Source organism: Epinephelus fuscoguttatus, linkage group LG17 (assembly GCF_011397635.1).
Source record: "Epinephelus fuscoguttatus linkage group LG17, E.fuscoguttatus.final_Chr_v1".
Lineage (NCBI taxonomy): Eukaryota > Metazoa > Chordata > Actinopteri > Perciformes > Serranidae > Epinephelus > Epinephelus fuscoguttatus.
This window is the reverse complement of record NC_064768.1, coordinates 25,711,093-25,725,823: the sequence shown is the minus strand read 5'-3', so window position 1 is coordinate 25,725,823 and position 14,731 is coordinate 25,711,093. Positions and strand designations below refer to the sequence as shown.

The 14,731-nt window shown below is 41.6% G+C and overlaps 1 protein-coding gene across 1 annotated transcript; it reads left to right on the top strand.

Annotated features, from left to right (window-relative positions):
- Positions 1–520: 520 nt before the first annotated feature.
- fkbp9 (FKBP prolyl isomerase 9) lies at positions 521–13,771 on the top strand. Its single transcript, XM_049603066.1, has 10 exons — positions 521–850; positions 2,789–2,934; positions 6,213–6,402; positions 6,495–6,640; positions 8,470–8,659; positions 9,534–9,679; positions 11,240–11,429; positions 11,633–11,778; positions 12,354–12,517; positions 12,626–13,771. Exons 1-10 carry the CDS (start codon positions 648–650, stop codon positions 12,803–12,805), a joined length of 1,701 nt encoding a protein of 566 aa, XP_049459023.1. The 5' UTR covers positions 521–647; the 3' UTR covers positions 12,806–13,771.
- Positions 13,772–14,731: the final 960 nt, after the last annotated feature.

Here is a 14,731-nt window from a genome sequence, read left to right as displayed (position 1 = left end):
GCACCCCAATAACACAGCTATCTATGTGGACACATCATCATGCAAAAGCAAACTTATGCGCATTGTCACACTTTGACAGCAATCCAGAGGTGTATCCAGATGTGTGCATTATTCTGATTTACACGGGTGCAGAAGGGGGGGATGTGTTTGCAGCTGTGAGACCCCTACGTTACCACGTTGACACATCTCAGTGACTGCACTGCGCAAGAGCAATACGTGGTGCCCAAAACTATCCCATTCAATCCCAAAGTGCGTCAAGTCAGCCAAAAAGACGCAGGATGAGACAGGAAGTATAGATTGTAATTTCAAAATAATAGCACAGTTGACTGTCTGAGCTGGGTTTGTATCTGCTCGTGTCTCACAGAGACATCTGATTATTTATTTTGCAGCAGTTTACATCTGTGCGTAATTGGCAAAACATACTATTAAGGTCATCAGTCGACGTTTTGTCTTTAGAGTTCAACCGGAAGTTGTGCTGGTAAAAGCAGCTTGACATGTGATCATTCCTGCGTTGGGACCGGGGGCAGGACTTCTTATCCAAGTCTGAGTAGAGGAAATCAAAGCACCGGAGAACAGGGAGGCAGCACACACTCACACAGGCCGTACCTCACTTATCTCCATCGTCTGAAGGTTTGTCAGCAGAGAAAATGAACCAGTGTTTGCAGGGGATGCTGTTTCTGTCGGTTCTGGTGGCGTTCGCCGCCTGCAACGCTCCTCCGGTACCGTTAGACGACATCCTCATTGAGAAAACTTTCGTGCCAGAGGAGTGTGTGCGCGCAGTCAAAGTGGGGGATTATGTCAGGTATCACTACAACGGCGTGTTTCCGGACGGCAAGAAGTTCGACTCGAGGTGAGTATCATGCAAACAATGCTTTTATGATCATTTTTTGAGTCTCAGTGTGCAGAGCAGACCGGGTTCACGGTGCGAACAGCGTGCGTGATGCGTAAAAGTGCGCGTTGAGTGGTTCGTCCCATTGAGCCACGCAGGCAGGCAGGCAGGCAGGCAGGCAGGCAGGATGACTGAGCTCTGGATCCATGTAAGCTACATGTAAGGGCTCCAAACCCTTCTCGTGTCCACACTGATCACACAAAAGGCCTCAGTTTGACCAGATGGAGAATTTTCCTTTAGATTTATATGAGCCTGTTTGATAGCACAGGATCCATTGTAACCTGTGCATCAAAGACCCTCCACGACCTCTGAAGGTCCCTGGAGTCCACTTTGGGAACCACTGATCTGGTAGCAAGTAGTAACAATGTAGTACCCAGAGCCCCTAGAGCCCCAAGGGCCCCAAAAGCCCCAGATTCACTTTTTGGTCATTTAATTAATTGCACATTTGTTAAAGAATTTGATCTGTTAAAGTAGGCGGGCCCTGCAGTATGAGCTACTGCTGTGGCCTGGTCTTGCAGAGACATTGTACATATTCTTGGAGACAGATCTTATACATTTTAATCTGGTTGTGTGTACCTGTGTGATGCGTTGTAATCATGGGCGGATTTTGAGACAATGAGCCCCTGGGCACAGGCATACAGAGGGCCCCACCACCTCTCCTACACAGGAGCAAGACATACAGACCTTGTTGCTGTTAAGCCTCTTTTTATTGTTGTTTTGCATTTCTTTCAAGTGTCTTGTGATTTTGTCTTTGTGATTTTGTGTCTTTATGTAGTCGCTTTGCCTCTCTTTGTAGGCTTTTTGTGTCTCTTTGTGGTCGTTTTGTGTCTCTTTGCTGTCACTTTGTGTCTCTTTGTAGTTGTTTTGCCCTTTTTTGTAGCCGTCGTCAGTCTCCTTGTGTCTCTTTGCAGGTGTTTTTTTGTCTCTTTGTGGTCGTTTTCTGTCTTTTTGTAGTTGTTTTGCCCTTTTTTTAGCTGTCGTCAGTCTCTTTGTGTCTCATTGCAGTTGTCTTTTGTCTCTTTTTGTAGTCATTTTGTCTCTTTGTAGTCATTTTGTGTCTCTGTGTGGTTGTTTTGCCTTTTTTCATAGTCACCGTCAGTCTCTTTGGGTCTCTTTGCGGTTGTTTTGTGTCTCCTTGTAGTTGTTTTATGTCTCCTTGTGGTCATTTTGAGTCTCTGTGTGGTCGTTTTGCCTTTTTTTGTAGTCATCGTCAGTCTCTTTGTGTCTCTTTCCTGTCATTTTGAGTCTCTGTGTGATTGTTTTTCCTTTTTTTGTAGCCTTGAGAGTCTCTTTGTGGTTGTTTTGTGTCTCTTTGTAGTCGTTTTATGGTTCTTTGTGGTCATTTTGAGTCACTTCCTGGTCTGTAAATGTCTCTTCAAGTGACACTTTGCAGGTGAGGGCCAGAGGGGGTCCCTGACACTCTGGGCCCCTGGGCCTGTGCCTGGTAGGCCCTCTCAGTAATCCATCCATAATCTTAAGCCATCACAGGCTTGAAAGGTGATGAATTTTAGGTCTCATGTCCTGAATAACTCAAGTTCAGGCACAAAATGACAGTGTAAAAATACAAGTATAACCTGCATGAGACATCACAATAAGATTCTGGTGCATTTACTCTGAATGAATCTGAACCCTGACCGGCCAGTGTGATGTATTGTGAAAGTTTGCCTAAGTGAGTTTTTCTGATTGAGTTGTTAAAGCAAGGTGAGTGATTTACTTGTTCCTCACAGGTTGTTTTTTCCACAACAAGCAGTCATGTGTTCACTGGAACAAAACCTTTATCTAGGGCTCGTAGTGTTTGTTTTAGGGTATGAGAATGTTTGTAGTTGGAGTAAACACTGAATGAATGTAATGCAGTCAGTCCTCACCGGTATTTAAAAGTAACTTTCTTTTGTGTTTCAGTTACGACCGTGGCAGCACCTACAACGTGTTTGTGGGCAAGAAGCAGCTGATCGAAGGGATGGACAAAGCTCTGGTGGGGATGTGTGTCAACGAGAGACGCCTGGTCAAGATCCCACCTCACCTCGCATACGGAAAAAGGGGATACGGTGTGTTTTAAACCTCCTGTCACATGAGCACGTCCCTGTCCTGGCTGATTGTTCCAGGTCAGTCAGGACAGTATATAACATGTTCTCCACCAAGTTAGAGGACGGGCCGGTGTTTATTCCACTGGGGAGTCATTATAAATACACAGATGAGTGAGCACACAGTTGGCACCGCTCACTATAACAATGAGGGAATTTGGTCGTAGATTGGCAGGAGCATAAGGGACAGATATTAGGCTTTGCAGGAAAGTGCTACATTGTGTTGTACTAGAGTCGGCCGAAGCACAGAGGAAGTGGGCTGCCCCCGAGCGTCCATGTTGAATGATGTCAGAGGGACATCACAAACCAGGAAGCTGCTTTGGATAAAGACTTTTCAGCTGTCGGTGACTGCGCCGCAGATGGTTGAGCATCAGCAGCAGGCTGTCAAACTTTCTAGAACTTGATCTGTGTAAAAACATAAATAAATCTGGGCCACTGTGGGCATCGTAGAGGCTGTCTTGCAGAAAATGTCGATATATATATATATATATATGTATATATATATATATATATATATATATATATATATATATATATATATATATATATATATATATATAAATATATATATGTATATATATATATATATATATATATGTATGTAAGGATGATCGCAGTGATCAGAGGAAGAATGTGGAGGCTCTGTTTACATGTAGAGACTGGTGCGTCAGTGTATGTAGTAGTGTGTGCATGAAATAGTTAGATAATGGGAGACAGAGGGGGGCATGTGTGGACAGGTAGAAGCTGCGGCTGCATCCTCCACAACGAGGCTGTATCAGAAGGAACATCAGAGAGAGAGAAAACAGAGAGGTGAGGTTTAGGAATAGTCAGAGAGAGATTTAAACCAGAAAGAGGCCTGCCAGCTCGTTACTAGTAAAGATGTAACCGCTGCCACCCACACGGTCCTTGCACCCCTCCTGCACCTAACTCCCACTTACCTTCCCCTTCACCCTCTTGTCCATGTTTCCTGTGCACTTGTTGAGTTAATAAAGGCTCAAAAGGCAGTGAGTCATGGTAATGTTTAAAGCACAGCTGGTTGAGATGTTGCACTCACCAAAATAAATGTTGGCGAGTGGACGGACTGATCAGTTACTGCTGTTCAGGCTGTAGCTGAGGGCACCAGGGTCATGTCCTGTTTTTGGGCCGGGGGGGGGGGGGGGTTGAGTGAAATGAAGGTTAGTTTACTTTGTATGATTACACAGTTATTTTTAAGGCTGCATCTTTGTTTTCAGAAAAATACTCAATTAGTGACCAATCTTTGCATCTCTGCTTTTAACATGATATATTGTAGACTGCCCCAAAAATGACTGAAGAAAAAAAAAAGTGTTGTCATATCCAGTTCTATGATAAGTCATATATTTAGTCAGTCTGATGAGCATTTCTCACATAAACTATATCACCCCTCAAAAGATAATTTGCACATCACTCACCCCGTGTTACTTTGAATTCATGATGAACACTTGGTTTTTCTCACATGCCTCCACGGTGAACGAAGAATCCAAAAATGGAGAAAATTCCTGATGAATAGAAGTCATAGGAGTCCGTGTCTAACAACAGCAAACTATCTTAATTCTATCTTTACGAACTCTCACACAAATTGTGCAGTGTAATCCAAGTTCCATTTATCCAGCTGTATACTCAGTACCTCTTAAACACGTGCATTTTCCCTAAAACTACTATTTAAAACACTTCTGCATAAACAGTCTCACACATGGATGAGTAGTGTGTGTTTTAATTAGAAGCACTGAGCATTACACTGAAAAAATGAGACTTGGATTATACTGCACGAGTTGTGTGAGAGTTTGTAAACATGTGTTTTGATGTAATTTTGCTGTTGTTAAAACGCGGCTCTGTGACTTCTATTCATCAAGAATTTCCTCTGTTTCGGATTCTTCATTCACTGTTTCATCACAGTTTTCTTCACATATTCAACGTAACACAAGGTGAGTAACTGATATAGGAGGGATTGTTTTGTGGGTGAAGTATTTAACCTATGTATATTATTTTCAGTGCCACTCTAAATAGTTGTACTTGTTCTGTACAGACTTAAAGGGATAGTGCACCCAAAAGTGAAAATTCAGCCATTATGCCGATGGAGGCTCAGGTGAAGTTTTAGAGTCCTCACAACACTTGCGGAGATCCAAGGGGAGAGGAGGTAGCAACACAACTCCACCTAATGGAGGCTTACGGCGCCCCAGATTCAAACGTCCAAAAACACATAATTGAAACCACAAAGTATCTCCATAGTGCTTGTCCGTAGTGATCCTCCTTACTCCTTTTGCTATCCTTTGTGAGTTTAGAATAAGTCATTTAAACAACATTGTCTCTTCATTTTACATGTTTGCTGAAGACAGGGTGAATCACCGAAGTAGTCTTAGGGCTGCTGTGAAACTGCGCCTACTTAGGGCAGCAAAAAAGTTGATCATGGGTGCAACGGTACAATGGACAGCCAAGTGAGGACCAATACAACTGCGCTGGACAGCCACAAAAAAGGTTCACAGGCTGAGATGAATGCAAAAGAATTGTCAATTTGTTAAGAACTTCCATGTACAAAAAAGTTGCTCAAAGGGCAAAAAATAATAAAAAGTGAATAAAATCAGCAGCAAATCTTTTCGTCTTTGACTATCATCAGTGCTGATGATAATCAAGGACTGAAACGTTTGCTGCTGTTGTATTGGTGTGCGGATCTCTCCTCTGTCCTTTCTTGATTAACTGAAAGAGAAATGATCATTTGGTGAGGTATTCCTTTAATAGTAATCTCAGGTAAAAGTCACACAAACTTTGCTGACTTTCAAAACCTTAGAAGTCTTCAAAAGTGAGTGCATAAGTGTTAATAAGTAATACATAGTAAGTATTAATATTTTTATTTTAATTCAAAATAAAACACCCATATTTCAAAATGCCGTAGATCTCTGAACAGACGTAGGACCAGCACACAACATCTTGAGAAAATAAATCACTGATGTAAATTTGCCTTTTTGATGCAGCAGTTTAATGTGCATTTTCCCAGCTATGTCACATCCAAAGCACTGACTCTCTTTTATCTAAATGTTTTTGGTTTTGGCTTCACCTACTTGCAAGGTTCACGGAGAAGAGTAGGCAGTAATGATCTTGAGATTTGGTAACATGACTTCAGGTCATGTTATCAAGACCCAGTGTGAGAGTGATTAAACACGTGAGTGAGATCAGCGAGTCCTGTCTGCTGTTTGAAGTTGAATGACCTGCTTTCCTCTCTTCCTCAGGTGACATCATCCCCCCTGACTCCATCCTCCACTTTGATGTCCTGCTCCTTGACGTGTGGAACCCAGAGGATGGCGTCCAGATCAAAACCTACCACACCCCCCCCACCTGCTCCAGAAAAGTGGAGGTGTCTGACTACGTTCGCTACCACTATAACGGCACACTGCTGGACGGGACACTGTTTGATTCCAGGTTTGTTCTGTATAATAACCCCTCATTCACATTAAATACACTTACACATATATACTGTATATGTAACATCTCTCCTCCACCCTTTGCTGTAGCCACACCCGCATGCGTACCTATGACACATACGTTGGGATCGGGTGGCTGATCGCTGGTATGGATCAGGGCCTTCTGGGGATGTGTGTTGGAGAGAGACGCATCATCACTATGCCACCATCACTTGGATATGGAGAGAATGGAGACGGTGAGTACTTACAATTCCTTTACATTCATTTGTTTCCTTAAAGGCACAGTTCATTGCCATTTAGTTCCATTATATTGGAGAGAAGGCAGACATCTATACAGCTGATATCTCCAACACTCAGCAACTCACACCAAAAAAAGAGGAAATGTATGTATTTTTGATTTTTGTGTTCACTATCATTCAAGTCTGATCACATTCCTGTAAGTGACCCTTAATGATAAGAGAATTGTAGTTACAATGGAAATCATCAGGTGCTGTAGTTGCACACTTGGCACATGAGGTGGCAGTACATCACACACATATGCAGTGAAACTACACATCTCATCTTGTTGTAACCTCTCAGTGTCAGTCCTTCTTTTCCCAAAACACCAGCCCTGATCAATGTCTTTGCAAACACTGCAACTTTTGAAGTCCTTTTAGTTTGGACTTTGACAAATTTGATTAATTTTGTCATCATTTTTTAGCCAAATACAGTTTAACTCTTCTAAATTGAGTGACAGCTAGTTCAGTTCCTCAATTCCAATTTCCTTATTGCTCACCAGACAGGAAACGCAGCAGAGAAATCAGGAAGTGGCTAACTGTTTCCCTGTGTTTCCAGTCATTGTGCTACGCTAAGCTAACTACCTGCGAGTTGTTTGACATGTTTACAGATCTAAGAGAGGCACTGGCCTTCTCACATACTCATTTATCTGTCTGACATTAAGGGAGTAAACGTATCTCGTCAAATATTAAATTATTCCTTTACTTTTTGCCATATTTACTTACAAGCACAGATAGGACCAAGTCATTTTTTTGCAAGTCACAAGTTAGTCTTTGCACTCAAATCCCAAGTCAAGTCAAGACTGACAAGTTTTGAGTCCTAAACAAGTCACAATGCACACTTTACCAAATGTAATGACATTTTAACAACAGAGTAATAATAGTAGATTAAATTTCCAAAAATCAGGAATGCTTTTAAAATTTGTAATTATTGGTTAAAACAAGTTCATTAAAAAGTGCAACTGAAGTTAATCAGAAGAAAGTAATGCTGACATTTCACTTTCAGAGCATGTAGCATTGTTAAAGCTGTAGTTGATGACTTTTATTTAAAAATAATATTTTGTTAAATTTTCTGAAACTGTCACTAAAATCACACAGATCTCTAAAATTACAAAATCATACTCTTCTGCTTAGTCTGTTGCCTTGGAGCGCTTTTCATGGCCTTACCACACGTGAACGAAAACAACCAATCAGAGCGGAGGATTCTCTAAGGCAGCTGTGAATCATGTCAGTCACTGCTGGTGAACTGCGGCCAAATTGTCAATCTAGGCAGCTCTGATCAAATATGAATCAAGATTCTGTTACTGCATTGCCCATTTCTTGCTTCAGATTTGTTCAGACATATTTTAGTGTACTGTTTGGCTGTAAAACAAGAAAGTTTGTGACCCGGCCACCCTGTTGGGGACGGTTAAATGAGTAACATGTACTGCCCACCGGCCTGACCAACGTTCTCATTTTACAGCTAAACAGTACACTGAAATATGTGAAATATAATCACATCCAGTCTGACCAACATTTCTAACTTTTAAATTAGGCCTCCATTTAATGCCAGACATTTGTAACAATAAATATTGTCATGTTCATGTTACACTATCATTGTTTCGACTAAAAGTTTATTCTTGACCTTGTAAAAATAATTTAACAAAATCATTTTAAATCCACTTTCCACCAACTTGGTTGTGGAATTGATCCTGGTCATGATTAGAAGAAGTATGAGGAATAATACTTCAGTACTTTCTCATCCCTGCCTCCTTCCTTGTCTTCAACCTTTCTTCTTCCTCTCTCCCCAGGTAGTGACATCCCAGGACAGGCATCTCTTGTGTTTGATGTCGTGCTTCTGGACCTCCACAACCCCAGAGATGGGATCACAGTGACCAATCAGGTGGTGCCCGAGCCCTGCACGAGGAAGACCGTCGCTGGAGACTTTGTACGCTACCACTACAACGGCAGCCTCCTTGATGGAACATTTTTTGATTCCAGGTATGTGTCAGAGTTAAATAAAGATCATAGTAAATCTTATTAGAAACAGACATAAATGTTATTCCTCAAGTGGCCTCAGAGTGGCAGCATCGCCCTGTGTACTGAAGACATATTGAGCGAGGAATCGAAACTTAAACACCATTTCCTGTACGCTTTAAAAAGTGTTGCATCCAGTAAAAAGTTGTTTAACTTCCTTTTTTTAGTGCTGCCACAACAAAGGATTGGTTCATGTGGTAAATTTCTGGTCAGCTGACAAGTGTCTTTATATCCGAGAAGATTGAAAACAAACAAAATTAAACTAGAAAAATTAATGTCTTAAATTAAAGATTCTAGGCTGTAATATAAAGATCTTTTCCAGTACATGTAGAAAACAAAAAAGTGTTGCAAATATGTTTTATTTATTTATGGTTATAGCTTTAGAAAATCAGCCGTGCAGGTTAGACCATGTAGCTTTTGTTAAGAAATTCTATACAGACATCACGGACTTATGAAAAGCCACCATATTAGCTTCCTGCTGCACATCTCTGCATGCAAATACTTATGTGTGGCATTTGAGGTTTTCTAAAATGTCACGGCACTGTATGTTTGCATCAGCGAAAACCACAAATGCATCCTCCAACTGCTTCCTGCAACTCATGCACACTGGTTTTATTGGTAAGATGTTCTCGAAATCATTTCCTTTGATTAGACTTATTTTGTGTCCTATAGTCCACTCTGTTAGGCAGTCGTGTGTCATTAGGTTTTTCACTGCCTAAAGCCCTTTATGTGTGATCAAATAACAACTCACTTTATATTTAGCTCCCAGAATGACTGTGTTTTTGTTTTTCCATGGGTCGGTGTAAAAATACTTAAAATAATATTTTCTGTTCCACAGCTACTCTCGTAATCGCACCTATGACACCTATGTGGGACAAGGCTACGTGATTGCCGGCATGGATGAAGGTCTGATTGGAGTCTGTGTCGGAGAGAGGCGCACCGTCATCATCCCCCCACATCTTGGCTATGGAGAGGAGGGCACAGGTGTGTTTCAACATTTTTTTTTAATTTTGAACACTAATGAAATAATACAATACATAGACCTACAATTAAGACAAAATGAAAACCACAAAATAAGAACAAACACATAAACAAAACAATAAAAGTGAGCAAGAGCAGTAGTCACAACCAGGCGAGTTCACAAAATGTGGTTTACATGCACTTACTCTGTTATCTGTCTGTTACCCTCATACTTAGTACTCTTAATGAGTTCCTCTTTTAGGTATATTGCTATTGGGGACCAGTCCCTCACAAACTTCCCAAGAGTACTTCCTAAAGATATAGTTGGTAACTTCTATGAAAAAAATCATATTTGCTGAAACTGTCACTGGTGGCATGTATACTGTTACCTAAAATGGTGCCTTGACACATTTAACTTGGCCTTGGGCCAACTAAAATGAGCCTAACTTGTCCATTCATAAGTAAGCCTTGCACTCCTGACGCCATTACATCTACAATGTCGGAACATGATCCCTGGGGGGTCTTGACCAAGTATCCTCTGGTCAAATACAACACCACCACACATTTCTAGTGGATCATAAGTGATGATTGAGAGGGATTACTTTTGTACGTGGGACGTGAATGAAGCAATATTACATCAATTGGCCAAAGGGGGGCACTATAGCAACCGATTGAAATTGCAAACTTCTAATGGGCATATCTCATGCCCCGTATGTTGTAGAGACATGAAACTTTGCACAGAGATGCCTCTCCTCATGAGGAACACATTTGCCTCAAGAACCCATAACTTCAGGTTATATAGATTTTCTGCCATTTTGAATTTTTTGAAAAACACTTAAAATCGATCTCTTCCTAGGAAGTTTGACTGATCTGCATGAAACTTGGTGAACATAATCTAGGGAGCAATATCTAAAGTTCCCTCTTGGCAAAAGTTGGAAAACTCTCAAGGGTTTCACCGATCACCATGCAACTTTGTAGGCATATGACCACACATAATCTGAGGGGACCCCTCCATTATTGACCCCATCAAACAAAATGGGGGCAACTGGGTGGCCCTATAACAACAGAAAAATGCTTAAAAATGGCTAAAATGCGACCGATCGCTGTGGCTCCCCCTGTGGCTGGATGTTGGGTTTTTTTTCTGACTCTTGGTATGACTAAGTCATGGTATGGTATGCTGTACATAATCACGGAAACTGTCAGTGTGTCATTCTGTCAGTCAGTCAGTCATTCTACCAGTGCACCCCACTTTTAACCCAATACAACATATAAACACTTTAACTATCTGCCTTTCAACGTGCTACCTCAACTACTAATGGACAGTTTTAGCCCACTAACTATCCCACTATTAGCAATGGTACTACTGTACTTTCAATAAAGCAATAGTACTATCAAGTTCACAAAAACTCTGTCTGAATACATTGCTCTTCTTAATGGGTTCAGTTGACTATTTAATCTGCAATTTCCTATGACCTGTATCCCAAACACACACCATGTGAAACTGTGCACTCAATGGGTATGGACTAGTATTCCTTTAATATTGGATTCTTTCTTTTTTCTTGTTACCATATATCTCTCTCTCAGGCTCTAAGATCCCTGGCTCAGCTGTGCTGGTGTTTGACGTTCACATCATCGACTTCCACAACCCATCAGACAGCACTGTGGTGACCGTAATTCACATGCCGGATGAGTGTGATAAGCAAACCAAGAAGGGAGACTTTGTCAAGTATCACTACAACGCCTCTCTGATGGACGGCTCATCCATCGACTCCACGTAAGTGAGCTTCTGTGAGACGCCTCCTGAGTTAACAAGTCTTAGAAAACTGAGAAACCATGAGAGACAAGTGTTGACAGTCCTGTGTGTGAAGGACGTGTATAAACAGCATGGTTGGAAATGTAACAGAGGGACGACTGTCGGGGAAAAATAAACATACAATTATTTATTTCTCTATTTCATTCCAACTCAATTTGTTTCAGGTATAATTATGGAAAGACATACAACATCGTCCTGGGAGCCAACCAGATAGTCCCAGGGATGGAGGATGGACTGATGGACATGTGTGTAGGAGAGAGAAGACACCTTGTCATTCCTCCTCACCTGGGCTATGGGGAGAGAGGAGTCAGTAAGTCACACACAAGCACACTTGTAGTAATAATGGAGCATATATGTGGTGGTCTTTTTGATGAGGGGTAGTAAGATTCAGCTTTTTGTGCATGTGACCAGTGACTGTATATAAAGATGGACAACACGTCTCCACTTCCTCCCGCTGCACAAAAATGAGGCCCTAGTATCCAGGATACAGGAAACCATTTTCCGCTGTCGATGGCATTTGGAGACAGAGTGATTGCTTTATTTGATGTGCACTTTGAGTTTTTAGTTTGGCCCATGATATGGCGGAGTTTATGACCTATACTGCAGCCAGCCATCAGGGGGTGATTGAGATGTTTTGGCTTCACTTTGGGGAGCTGTCATGTCCTCCATCTTTATTATACAGTCCATGAATGTGACCTGTGTGCAAGGCAAGGAGCTGTTTTACCATTTCCAGTCAGTCACTTACCAGTATGAAGGAAAGTTACTCCACATAGTCTTTCTTTGGCTTCAGAGTCTGAGCTGTACCACTACAACAGCTAATGTTGTGTGTGTGTGTGTGTGTGTGTGTGTGTGTGTGTGTGTGTGTGTGTGTGTGTGTGTGTATAGCTGGGGAAGTTCCAGGGAGTGCTGTGCTGGTGTTTGACATCGAGCTTGTAGAGATGGAGGAAGGACTCCCTGAAGGCTACATGTTCATCTGGAATGAGGATGTATCTCCCGACCTCTTCACTGAGATGGACACAGATAAGGACAAGCAGGTGGAGCCCTCTGAGGTGTGTGATAATAACCTGCTGTTACTGTTATATCTGAAACATCTGAGACATTTCCCTTTTTGCTACTGTGCGTGTATCCTTAATTCACTCTCTCCTTGGTTTCCACAGTTTACTGACTACATCATGAAGCAGGTGAGCGAGGGTAAAGGCCGCCTGGCTCCCGGCTTCGATCCTTATCGCATCATTGAAAACATGTTCTCCAACCAGGACCGCAATGGAGACGGAAAGATCACAGAGGCAGAGTTCAAACTAAAAGCAGATGAAGCCACCACTCACGATGAGCTATGACGGGGCTGAGTGTAAAACTCAGATCAGGGTGAAGGCTGAAGGGTCAGACAGCGGGGTTGTTATACATATGTGGGTGGTAGAGTAGAAAATGATGGGGTTGTGTGTGTAAAGTGAGTGGGTGTGAAGCGAGAGAGATTTTGTTTTATTTTTATTTTGAAGATTTAGATGATGGTCAAAGGGCGTCTTGTCCTTTAGAGGGATAGTTCAGATTTTTTGAAGTGGGGTTGTATGAGGCACCTATCCATAGTTAGTGTGTTACATAGAGTAGCTGTCAGTGGGCATGCTCCCAGTTTGGAGAAGCAGACAAGGATACTTCCACAGAAGCTAAGCAATGCACTGCTGTGGACAGGTGCAGCAAGAAAACATATTTTAGCCGCCTAAAATGAGGACTATGTGATTGCCAAAGCCAGTGTGAGATAGGAAGATGTAAAGATAACTTCAGAAAAACAAAGAAAAAATGTAGACATTGCTATTTAATTTAACATAGAAATCAGCACAGTGCAAGTGGTCAGCACAGGAATATACAAGCGATCAAGGTAGCGACAGACCAGCAACTCCCATGTTAAACGATGGAAAATTCTGAAGAGAGCAGTGTAACGGCTTCAGTTCATCACCTGTTTGAAGGCAAGATAAAGTAATAAAAAATATGTTTTACTGCTGCCCCCATCTACTGCAATACTTTGCTTATCTTTTGGGGTGGTGCTGTCTGCTTCTCCACACTGGGGGCACTGACTATGGGTAAGTCCCCCATACAACCCCACTTCAAAAAAACCTGAACTATGCTTTTAGGAGCCAAATGAGTCTGAGAAGAAGAAAGAGCGTGATTTAGGAGTGAGATTATTTTGAGATCTAAATACTGGGAAGAAAACAGGGTCTACGATGACAGCGAATGACCTTTTTTTACCTCCTCTCCCATCAAGTTGTTGTCTTGTTTTATGTGACTTTTTTTTATTTGAAGGGTACAAAAGCACTCGTGTGTGTAAGAACAAATTAATGCCTCACTCCACCATCTCTTTATTCATCACTCCCTCGTGACATTTATTGTTGTTAACATTTTGTGGTTGTTTTCTTTTCACTGGGTATCAGCTCGTCTCTGAAATATCTGACAGTCTTCCAGGAGCAATGAATCGGCCACCATTCACTGTCATATGCTGTGATAGAGGGAAGTTGTTTTTGAGAGTTACAACTTGTGTATTGATTTAAAAAAAAAAAAGTGATTATTTTAAGTGAGACCTTCAACTAAGAATGACATTTTATTTACACAGTTTACAGCTGACACCTTTCACTGTTTTACCTTTAAATGTCAGGGTGCCTTCTGTGTCTTCTGCTGTTCAAACCACCCAAGATAACGCTGAAACTGCTTTTATAGGGCTGATTGTGTATGTGCAGAGTGGTGACGTCTATGTGTGTGGCAGAAATCCCCTTAATAATGGCCTGTGATTTGAGACCGTGGGGTTGCAATCACTTTCGGTCATCTAGTTGTTTCATCGCTTGTTTGTTTACCTGTGTGTGAGAGAGAGAGTGAGTGAGAGAATTGTGTATGAATGTTGTTTTTGTTTTACTTTTTTATTCAGGAGAATACTGAGGCTTAATGATGACAATGTCAACACAAAGTTTAATGATTAAATCCCCTGACCTAAATATATGCCTGCATTTCGTTTGTCCTGCCTTGGATTTGAACAAGTCGTCCTGTTTGCTTTGGCCACACTTGACCACTCCAATTATTAGCATCACACTTCTGTAACATCGTCAGGCTCAGGATGGACAGGGTTTTTAAAAAAAGATCAAAATTGATGCAGCAGAACCAGAGATGTCATTTTTTTATTCCACACATTTGTCTTTCTTGTTGAAGCCTCGCGCCTACACTACTCACAATGCAGCTCGATCAATGACAACTTCAGAGTCAGAGATTTTGGTGTGTTATAC

What these genes read in the sequence shown, in the direction of transcription:
- fkbp9 (XM_049603066.1), top strand. Translation starts at nt 648, where the DNA reads ATGAACCAGTGTTTGCAGGGGATGCTGTTTCTGTCGGTTCTGGTGGCG. An exon ending in GGCAAGAAGTTCGACTCGAG is followed by an intron (nt 851 to 2,788) that starts GTGAGTATCATG and finishes TTTGTGTTTCAG; the next exon opens with TTACGACCGTGGCAGCACCT. An exon ending in ATACGGAAAAAGGGGATACG is followed by an intron (nt 2,935 to 6,212) that starts GTGTGTTTTAAA and finishes TCTCTTCCTCAG; the next exon opens with GTGACATCATCCCCCCTGAC.